The sequence below is a fragment of the Hemiscyllium ocellatum genome, chromosome 21, assembly GCF_020745735.1.
Source record: "Hemiscyllium ocellatum isolate sHemOce1 chromosome 21, sHemOce1.pat.X.cur, whole genome shotgun sequence".
Lineage (NCBI taxonomy): Eukaryota > Metazoa > Chordata > Chondrichthyes > Orectolobiformes > Hemiscylliidae > Hemiscyllium > Hemiscyllium ocellatum.
Genome location: NC_083421.1, coordinates 29,289,541 through 29,301,160, shown reverse-complemented (window position 1 = coordinate 29,301,160; position 11,620 = coordinate 29,289,541). Strand labels below are relative to the sequence as shown.

Below are 11,620 nucleotides of genomic sequence, written 5' to 3'. Positions count from 1 at the left end.
GAAAGGGGAAAAAAATGAAATAGGAGGATCTCTCACCACAGAATGGCACTAATGGAAGAATTTGAACAAACTGTGGCCAAATAAGATTCCCTTGCACAGAAAGGGGAATCATGAAAAAAAAACAAAAATGCTACATATAAAATAATTGCCCAAAGAAAAATAATGGAAATCTGAAGCCAAAAATACGAAGAAACAATGGAAGTGTATGAGTCAGTCAACATTTGACAGAGCCATATTAAGTATAACATGACATGAGGAAGAATCTCCCACACAATGACTGGATGTTCTTTTCTTTCTGATGCTGCCTGGTACAGTCTGGATTTTTAGCATTTTCTCTTTTTTTACTGAGAATAAATAAAACACCATCCTCTCGTTCCCAGTGTTTTATACTGATGATGAAGAGAAAGATGTTTGTGTTGAATTATTAAGTCAGCGGACAGCCATTAAACATCTGTGAATCATTAATCAAACAGTGAGGGGTAAACATTGTCAAATTATGAAACTTTATTTCTCAATTTACCAGCTGACCCTGAGGCCCCCTTAAGTTTTTCCCAATTAGGTTTCTGCTGAAGTGCCGACTGTTTGATTATTAGCCAATGCTGAGGCTGTACCAATGGAGACAGAGTCTGATTTGTGACCTAAATGCATGTTGGAAAGGGTAACTTTCACTGCACTGCTCTCTGGCTGCAATATTGAACCCACTGTGGCCATCAATGTGTTAAACCTACTGGGGGTCCATTCAAATCTGAATTTGTGGTCAGCATTTAATTAGATGCTTGCAGACCGCCTCTCAAGAGGGCAATTGTCCGACCACATGCTGTGAGATCGGTGTGATAGATATTAGGTGGTATGTTGTGGCACCCCTAGGACTAGATGTTGCCATAAAGGCCATACTGTGCTGTGGGACATGAACAATAGCTTAATGAAATCTACCTTAATTCTGTCCACACAACCACCCACACCCCCACCAGATCAGAAACCTGCTATTTTCCCAACATATAGCTCCACGTGTGCTCATACTTAACATTTCAATATCCCTTAAACCTTATCTTTTTGTTTTAAATGCCTTATTTATATTCCACTTGCCTCAGTGGAACATATTGTTTTTCTTCTCTGTTAAATTTTCTGTACAAATTCACGCTAGGTACCAGCTAGCATGTGCACCTGTGGAAATCATAAGAATGTTAACAATATATTGGAATGGCAGTAGTTCATAACGAGTTTTCCTGACCGCTTCCCCAGGTCCTGAAAGGCCTCCCCCATTTTTGTTGGCTTAAAGTGGGAACTAAAAAGGTGTCCTTGTCTGAAGAGATAATAAAACATGCTTGGACAAATCGATTTGCTGAGAGACCTTGCGGATTCCCCGTGTTTGGTAAAGAAACCGCTCTGTGGGGTGTACGTGTGGTGTGTCTGTGATGTGTCTGTGAGTGTAGTGCGTGTGTGTCTGTGAGTGTGTGTGTGTGTGTGTGTGTGTGTGTGTGTGTGTGTGTGTGTGTGTGTATGCATGTGTCTGTGAATGTGTGTATGTGCATGCATGTGTGTGTGTTGTGCGTGTGTGTCTTATGTGTGTGTGTGTGTTGCTTTGCTTTTTTTTGCAAATGTACATCTCAACAAATCCCATGTGTGTGGCAGGGTGAGGGGGTAGTGTGGAAAAAGTCAACAAAGTTTTGTCGTCAGCAGATCTGCCTGTTTTAGAATTTCAGAGTTGTACATGTCCAGGGCATGGTTGACACGCATGACCTCACTGCTATTGAGCTTGAGACGGTGCTTCAGCATACAGGAGAAGAGGTCTAGGGGCGCTTTGCCCGCAGCCACCGGGGGTGCCAACCGGTTGATGCGCTCCCGGATGTCCAGCAGCAGCAGCATGACCGAGGAGGAGGAGTGGAACTGCGTGCCCTGCGCGTACGACTGGTTGACCTGTTGGACCGCACTGCGCAGCAGGTCAGTGTTGAAGCGCAGGCTGTAGCCGTACACTTGCACGTCCGAGATCTTGATGTAGATCTGCCGCTTGCTGGGGTCCGAGAGGTCCACGGGTCCCTGGGCCGTCACGTTGCGTAGGGAGGCTGGCAGCTTGGAGCGGCTGCGCAGGTAGACGTGCACGGTCTCGAAGACCGTCTTCCACCTGTTGCCCAGCAGCAGGGTCCAGTTGTAGCAGGGCGAGTCGTGCAGTCTCGTCTTCTCCCAGCTTGGGTAGCCGTGCTCGCCAATGGGCGTGCTCCAGCCCTCAGAGTGACTGCCGCTGAAGGGGTTAATGTAAACAAAAAACACCGGCTCGAGGCTGCTGTTCCTCATCTGGCAGATCTTCATGGAGAGGCCTACCACCATGTGGATAAAGTCCACCCGGTTCTTGTTGCTCTTGAGGGTCAGCGACATCCGCTTCCGCCATCGGGGGTCGAAAAAGGTGTCCAGGCGGATTTCGTTGCTGATGAACATGGTCTGGATGGACAGCCTGGAGTCCTTTTTCGCCAGGAGGTAATTCAGCTCCAGGTCGTGGAAGTCCAGCTCAGTCTCGAAGCTGACGAACTGCTCACTGCGTTCCGAGTCCACGTTCTGGGGCTCGCAGCGGCCCCGGTACAGCTTGAAGCCTCGGTTGCAGGAGCCGCACAAGGAGATGTTGGCCAGGCTGCACATGGCGCAGCTGCTGTTGCTGCCGATGTTGCAGGGGATGGGCCGCTGGCACACGTTGGCCACTGTGTGGCACACACAGCTCTTCTGACTCTCAAGAAAGGTGCCCCAGTACCCGTTCTCGCTGCAGTACAGGAACGACTGGACTCGGTTCAGCCACTGATAGACCGACCTGCAAACAAAGCACACACGGAGTCAGATCAATCAAATTGCACTGCAAGGAAGTAGAAAGTTAATATCACCTCCCAAATTTAAACCTCCACATTAATGAAATAATAAAGGGAACAGCATCACTTTTGAGGCACATATTATCCTGGTGTGAGATGCATCTCTAAAATAAAAACTGAACTGTAGATGTTGGAGATCTGAAGCTAGGCAGAGGTTGCTGGAAAAACTCAGCATCTGTGTACTTAGATACATGTGGCAAAAAATAAATGAAATCAAATCAAAAGCAGAGCTAACGTTTCAGATCCAGTGACCTGTGTTCAGTAGAAGGGTCACTCTACTCAAAAGGTTTTCTCTCTACTGATGCTACCAGACTTGCTGAAATCATCCAGCAATTTCTGATATACATCTCTATTCTTCCAATTATTTCAAAATCCTAGAGCACCACAAGGACTAGCGATGGTTTCTGAGTGAGATTGGTGATAGACAACAATCTGGATGAGACAATTTAAAAAAAGAAGAAATGTTGAAATCTTAACAATGTAAAATATTGAATATTTACAAAGCAGGTGTTTCAGCACATCATGGAGAAAAGGCACGTTGACAATTCAGGGGTTAACCTCTGAGAGTCCCCACCTGAATCACTGACCCTTTGTCTTTTCCTCTTTGAGGTGAAAAAAGGAGCAATTGTTGTTTCCCACTGTCTCCTATCTCAAGCTGGGACTGTTCACGTATACTTGACATGGACTAGTCCAGACACTCTCAAAATATTTGAAGGTGGCCCAGACCTTAAAGGCAAATGTGAAGTGTTGTGTTCTAGATGTAATTCAATTGGTCAAACTAATTGACTTTAAGCAAAACATAATTTATTCAAACACTGCAGTTAAAATACAACAAAGGGAAGAACTTGGAAAACTTAACTCTATCAGAAAACTTAACAGAATAACAGATACAGTAACTATCACTAATTAATTGTTCAAATACAATAACATTCCATAAATATACCCTGTAGCAAAAAGGCAAATTCAGAAAAGCAGATTTTGTCTCACATATAATCTAGCAGCCGAGGGAGACAACTCCCAGTTTTGGCTATAATCAAGACAGGGAAATAATAGTTTCTGCTTCTTCAAGCCTACAACAGCAATTGCTGAAAGCTAACTAAAAATTCTGGATCGATGACCACACTCACTCAAGCTGCTTCTATTGTTTCAACTTTAAAAAGAACCCCAGCCCTCACAAGTTGTTTGCCACCTGTCCCCCAATCTCTCTTTCAAGGAAATCAGGACAAGACATACCTCTTAAAGCCACAGCATCGTCACAACACACACACACACACACACACACACACACACACACACACACACACACACACACACACACACACACACACTCTGGGCATGTACAACTAAAGGCAAAGAAACCACTCGCTGCATGCAAGATGGATTAAATTAATTGACGGTAGTATGCCATGAGCAGTTGAAACTATTCTACATATGTCATACTCTGGAGAAAAGATATCATTTACCTTCTACAACTCAACCCTGCTCACTCATTAGGACACAGCTTTACCCTCACATTGCCATCATTGTGAATTTAGGCTGCATTGGGAATATTGTGTCCAGTTCTAGGCACATGTTCTCAGGAATAGTACAGTGTAGACTAACTGGAATGAAAGTAGGACTACAAGGTTTAAATTCTGCTGAAAAGTTGCACTCACTATTCCCTCAAATATTAAAGGATTACATATTTAAGATGTTGAAGATGATTAAATAACTGATATTTCCTCTAGTGGGGGGAATCTAGAAGAGAGTAGTAACATACTCTTCAAGAGTTGATATCAGAACATTTTTCATCATGGAAAGGGTTGTGGAATTCAGGAATTCTTTGCATCAAAAAAAAGCCCTTCATACTGGATGAACTGAACATTTTAAAACCGTGCTTAATGGAATTTTATCAATCAAAGCATTGAAAAAGATGGGTACATGGCCCGTTGCCAAAAATTGAGTAAAGCTCTGCAGGCCAATGATTACAATTTCAGGTCATCTTGTTTCTTTGTATAATTGCCAACTGAACTACTGAGATTTTTTACTTTTTTTGCCTTTGTTTCAGATTTCCAGCATCCGCAGTATTTTGATTTCCAATTGCTCTGTTCTCATAGCAAGTTCGTAGCATTAAACCACAAACTGTTCTATGTCCGAATTATTAATCAGTTAGAAATTCTCATGGCTTGAACTACCTACTGGCCAAACACAATCTATCACAGTGGAAACGGTAACCATGTTCCGAAAAAAATCATCCATGCTTATACAGAACTACAAAGCAGATTTGAAGGACCAAATGCCAATTGCTCATATTCCTACAGTTGACTGTATCACTTGTAGTGAATGACCCCAAAGGTCCTGAATTTCTGAAATGTGTTCAATTCTTTTTCGTCTTTTCAATTTTTAAAAAAAATTTCCTGAACTGTGTCTATTCTTCAGTGAGATGAGACCTTGATGACAGCAGATAAAAAGTTAGCAAAAGAACAGTTAGTCATTTTTTCCACCAGTCCAGCTCATTTTTAAACTGGATTACTCAAACATGTAGCTCCGTAAAGCTGCTAATGTGATTTTGATTACACATGCTTGCATTTTTTTTATTAAAGTTGTCTCACTTAAATTATTTCCCTCCAGTCCAATTTCTTCTCATTTATTCACTCATCCATAGCTAATTTTGTTCCCTCCCTCCTGACTCCAGACTGGAGTTTCAGAAGCTTCATAATTAGTAGTGAGCCTCCAGTATCTCTGCAGAATGGCTATTAACTTGTACATGCCTCAAGAAATGAATATAGTAGTTTTCAGGGCTTTCATGATTTGGTTGTGCACTTTCTTAATGTTCATACACACAGACACTTTGAGTAATTGAGTACAGACAGGGAGAGTGGACTCTGGAGTTTAGAAAATTGAGGGTAACCTAATTGAGGTTTTTAATATGATAAAGGAATTCAAGAAGGCAAATGATGAGAAATTATTTCCTCTGGTAAGAGAATCCACAACAGGGATATCAATAAGCAGTTCATCAAGCAAAAAGCTTTGGAAATATTGTTCAAAAGGCAATGATTGCTGGGTAAAGTTTCAAGTCTGAGATTAACAATATCAGGATTATGGAGGGAGGGCAGAATCATACAGTTGAGGCACAGGTGAGGCATGATTTAACTGAATGTTAGAATGTGGAATGATACCTTTCTAGTTCCTGAACTCTCAACTGAAGGAAGACGTCATTTAAAAGAAAGAAACCTCTGCAGTCTATGATATTCTTGAGATCCCCTAACATTATAGGTGTTCATCTAATCTCCTGATTATTTTATCACATCCCCAGATGTTTTCCTCAACATTTCTTCACAGTGAGTTATAACCAGGAGCACTGAATGAATGATATTTCAACTATTGATACAGGTAAATTGTACTGTGTGCGTTCAATTCGTAATCCAAAGGATATCTCACTATAATTAGGTCTGGCCTGTGCAGGAGAGATGTTAAGAAGCACTTCTATGTGTGAAAGGTGGTAAATGTTTGGACCTCTCTTCCATAAATGACAGTGGAAGCTGCATCAGTTGTTAATTTTAAATCTGAGATAATCTTTTTTTAAACAAAGGTATGAACCAAGGGCAGGTATATGGAGTTACGCCACAGATCAACCACAATCTCATTGAAAGTTGGAACAGGCTCAGGGCTGAATGGCCTACTTCTGTCCCATGTTCCTATCTTAGCCCAGGTCAAACCATTCTGCTCTGGAACAGGATACTTAATAAGATAGGAGGCAGTTATTAAAGTCCAAATTTGTTGTATTTGAGACAAACAAATCTTTACATTTCCTATGTTCTGAAACTTTCCCAGAAAGATTGCCAGTAAAATGTAGGGGCTCATCATAGCTGAATGCACGTCCTCTTTTCCTGTTGCTATGTCACTGAAGATAGACGAGTAGACACTGCATGTTCAAGGGGGAGACTGAGAAAAAGGATGCAGCGTCTGACAGCCAAAGTATCTTCCTGCTATTTGATCAAATGCAGCAAATGTACTGACTGTTGTCATATGAATAATAGAAAGCGAGGTATTTAATATCTTGCTGTGAACTACAGGATGCAATGCTTCATAGTTATGTGTGATACACTGTACATAAGAACATAATTAGTATCAGTAGCAGTAGATGATTCACTGTTTCAACATTCACCGAAGGTCATATCTGAAGTTCTGTTCCATGTTTCCCACTCTATTTTGATAACTTTTATTTCTGTCACTGACCAAACTGAACTTACTAATGAGTATACTGACTGAACATTCAATTCTGCAGATAATAAATATGTACAACTCTTCAAGTCAATATATTTCTCCTCTTCCCATCCTAAATAGCCAACTTTGAATACAGAGTCAATGGCCCCTATTTGGAGACTTTGCAGCCAGGGTGAATGTTGTCTCATTACCTATCCAGTCATAGCCCATTAGAACTTTATTTGTTTCAATGAGGTCATCTCCCATTCTTTGGAATTCCAGGGAATATAAGCCCATTCTATCCACTTACTGTTCCTAGAATAGTCCTTTCATTCCAACAATTAAATTACTTTGCCTGTATTGCATCCCATCAAAAATAAGAATGTCATTCCTTAGATAAGGAGACCAAAGGTTCACGGTTGTCCAGGTCTGGTTCCACTGCAGTTCTGAATAACTACAACAGGGTTTCTTTGCAACCTTTTAATTTGCACTAAAGGCTAACACACCAGTTGTTGTCCTAACTGCTTGCTGTATCTGCTCCTGCATTAAGAGACTGACAAATTATAAGCAGGGTTGATTTATTTGCAGACTCCAACCCATAAGAACCTTTTTGGATCAGATAGATCTACCACATAGACTCAACAATTATTATCTTCAGCAACAGCTGCACTTCCTAAACTAAGAACTGATGTTGATCACATATTGCTTTATATTCTGCTTCTTTGATCATGTGCATATACTTTTAAAAAAATATCAGAAAATTTACATGCTAACCTTCTCTGATTAATCCACAAAGGTCCCCAAATCTAAGTGAATACAAACACTTATTATTCTTTCACTTCAAAATAAAACTTCTTTTCATTTTTGCTACCAAGTGGATAATTTCACATTCATACCAACTGGTGTTTTCTTGTCCAATCACTTTATCTAGTTTTTACAGCAGCTTTGCATCTTCCTCACAGCTTTCTGTCCCAGCAAGCTTCAATATATTAAAGACAGATTCCTCATCAATGCTACTGCAGATTACAAATGACTTGGTCCATGTACAGATCCTAACAGAGCTCCACTATGTAGATTCTTCTACTCTGAAATATAAACACTTCCAACTCTTGGTTTTCTGTCCACAGAATCTTCTCTCCATGCTAAATAATTTAGCAATTTTTTTTAAAAATGGAAACATTGCAAATAACTCGGATTGTTCTTTCATCCTTGAGGTCTAAATATAAATATCAACGTTTTTTTTGGGTGGCACAGTGGTTAGCACTGCTGCCTCACAGCGCCAGAGACCTGGGTTCAATTCCCGCCTCAAGGCGACTGACTGTGTGGAGTTTGCAGGTTCTCCCCGTGTCTGCGCGGGTTTCCTCCGGGTGCTCCGGTTTCCTCCCACAGTCCAAAGATGTGCAGGTCAGGTGAATTGGCCATGCTACATTGCCCGTAGTGTTGGGTGAAGGGGTAAATGTAGGGGTATGGGTGGGTTGCACTTCGACGGGTCAGTGTGGGCTTGTTGGGCCGAAGGGCCTGTTTCCACAATGTAAGTAATCTAAAAAATCTAATCTAAAATCTTGTTTGCTCTACAATATCTACAGAAAGTCCAAGTGCAGTTTGGACTATTTCTTCTGTCTTTCTTCTGTTAGCACTGCCACTTTTTAATAGACTATTTTAATGACTGGAAAACAAATCTCCCTTTTCACTTTAATAGCATTAGCTTCCGAGAATCAGATGAAATGAGATTATTCAACTGCAGCAACACTTCTTTGTCATTTTAAATGAGTTTTACTAGCGTTGCTTTATTCTATTGTTTCCTTCTCTAGTTTGTAACCAAACACCCATCAAGTTGTTTCCAAGTTCAATTTGCCCATGAGATCAATCGCCTGCTTTCCAGATTCGAATTGCATTAAACTGCTGACTACCAATTATTGCTTTCCACATTAGCTGATGATGTAAACTGTTCTTCTGCCTCAAATCTGTCCTTTAAAATCTGCTGTCAACATTCTTCTCTTCCCAAAAATGTATACCTGACATCTCTGTAGTTACAAGCTATAACCCATATCCAATCCAGACTGCCCTTCCAATGTTCTTAAGCGTGTTGTGGCTTCCCAAACTCAGTCCTATCTTTCCTGGAACTTCTTGTTTGAATTGCTTCAAACAGGTATCCCTCTCTGTCACTGTACCAGAACAGCTCTCATCAAAGTCACAAATGACATCCTATGTAATTCTTACAAACTATCTCTCCATTTTCTCTCGCTCTGCCTGCAGCCGCTGTCACAGTTTATTTCACCATCTTCCACCACCTCTGTCCAGCTAGTTGATAGTGGCATTCACCTGGTTCCATTGCATTCCTTATCTATCTCATAGCAGCTAGAGAACTATAACAATGACTTTTCTTTCCATTCCTGCATATTTAGTCCTGGTAACCCACATGGATATATTTGTGAACATCTCTTCTTTAAAGGTCCGGAACAAAATTATCCAACTACCATATATAGTTGAGTAATAGTTGACCTCATGTAAAGGTCGCCACCCCCTCCCCCCCTCCCATTTTTGGCCAAATAGCCTGGAATTTTCCACATATCTCGTGTAAAAGTCGACCCTGATTCTTCACAGATAACAGATCAGCGTTTATGAGTCAGTGTGCCTACTGTCATATCCCCCTCCAGTTTTCCAGTCTGCCGGTTGTTTTGCTCCACTCCCGGTATTCCAATCTGCTGGCTGTTGTGTTCAGCTTCGGGTTTTCAGAATTACCATAATTCAGTCTTTTTTTCCTTTATTCGTTTCGAGATCAGTTGGGCTTCTACTCATGATATGAATTTTAACGGGCATGAATTTCAGCCCCTTAAATGCAGTGTCCATGTAATAGACAATCCCACAAATATAACCTGAACAGGTGGTCAAAAAAATTGTCGATTACTCAAGTATATACGGTATGTCGGTTTTCACATCTTTATCGATAACACCCAGTTCCAAATCAATGCCTCCTCTTTTTAATGACTCGCTGTTTCTTACTTGTCAGACTGCCTTTTTGACATGAATAAAGGATGCTACACCATGGGAATTTCAAGCTGAACTGTTGAATTTATTCTAAATTTCCAGTCAAGAAGGGAACATTCTTATCAGAGTAGGGGATGGTGTGGGAAAATCAGGAGCTACAAACACCTCCATCTCTTCCCTGGTTAGCTTTTCAAGTGCTGTGATTTCTCGAGATGAGCTATGATTATCATCGCACACCATTATGGAAACATCAGTACCTCACCTCTGACTGAGAAAGGAGAAAGCCCTGATGGCACTCTCTTCCTTTCATGTCTTCCTTACCTTTCTCGAGGCATCTGGTGGTTGGGGTTGTGACGGCAGCGGATACTGAGGCTGAAGAGTTTGCGGGCAGTACGCTGGATTTTCAGCTTTAGCGTCTCCACAGAGCTCTGGAGCATTTTGTACCGTGCCTGGAGATCCCAGTCGTTGCCCCAGAGCTGATGGACACTCCCCACTGTCAAGAAATGTGTGGTGGGCAGACGTTTCAAGAAGGACTTGAATTCATCTGAAAGAAAGAATGACAGGCGGACATTGGATTGGAAGCTCTGCAAAGACAAGCTAATTTCTATCCTATATTTTTGATTAAATGTTGACCACTCAAGGCACCCCCGAATCCCCTTTGGTTTGGACAAACCCCTTCCAATGTAAAATGTCAACTACCATATTGTAAACTCTTCATTTCTAGAAGTGGCAGCTTGTTCCAACAGAAGACATAAATTCCCCATGGTTGATCCAAAACCAATGTTTCTCAAATAAGTTAATCTGCTTCTCTCCAAGGTTTGTGTGACACAAGCTATGAATATAATTTGGGAACAACAATCTATTTTCAGATCAGCCTCCATGTGTAATTGGAAAGCAGGGGAACATCCCTGACTAGAGCATTCCCTTTATATCATTATGGTGCTTGATCAACAGTAAAATAGCCTGTTCTTGGCCCACCTTCTGTTTGAATGTTTCTCACACTGCCTTACCCCACGTTTCAACAACACTTCCCCAACCTTCTGCTGCATGTCCTCAAAATCTACTTTAGTCGACTATGGCTGTTGGCTGTGCAAATCAAGTCACACTCTACTGGTCTAGCACACAATCCAGGCTGTTACTCTAATGTAGCTTGGAGACTGTGGTAGACTGTCTGAGGTGTCATCTTTTAAATGAGACCCCAAGCCATGGCCATGGCTAACTGCTCATGTTGGAGAAAGTGAGGGTTGCAGATGCTGGAGACCAGAGTCAAGACTGTGAAGGGCTTATGCCCGAAACGTGGATTCTCCTGGTCCTCGGATGCTGCCCAACCTGCTGTGCTTTTCCAGCACCACACTCTCAACTATGTTCTCATGTTGATGAGTAAGAACTTATATACTGTTCTGAAAAACAGCAAGGAAAGGACTATACAATGTACTGTTCAAGATTTATTCCCAAGCATAAATTGCAAGATTATCTCGCCATTATACCAGCAGTATGGGGCAAATCATGTCACAACAGTCACACGTCATGGTACTTAATTCAATGTAAAGAATCTCAGAGAAACTGTGAAGGTCTACATACAAATGCAAGTTCTT

The 11,620-nt window shown here is 41.5% G+C and overlaps 1 protein-coding gene across 2 annotated transcripts in view; it reads right to left on the bottom strand.

Moving 5' to 3' along the window:
- Positions 1-997: 997 nt before the first annotated feature.
- The window catches only part of brinp1 (bone morphogenetic protein/retinoic acid inducible neural-specific 1), a 355,193-nt gene continuing 344,570 nt past the window's right edge, over positions 998-11,620 (bottom strand). For both annotated transcript variants that reach the window (XM_060841011.1, XM_060841012.1), the window contains exons 7-8: positions 10,347-10,569; positions 998-2,797 (exon numbers count right to left, since the gene is read on the bottom strand). In XM_060841011.1, the coding sequence (XP_060696994.1) occupies positions 1,657-2,797; positions 10,347-10,569 (1,364 nt within the window). In that variant the 3' untranslated portion in view covers positions 998-1,656. The remainder of the gene's footprint in view (positions 2,798-10,346; positions 10,570-11,620) is intronic.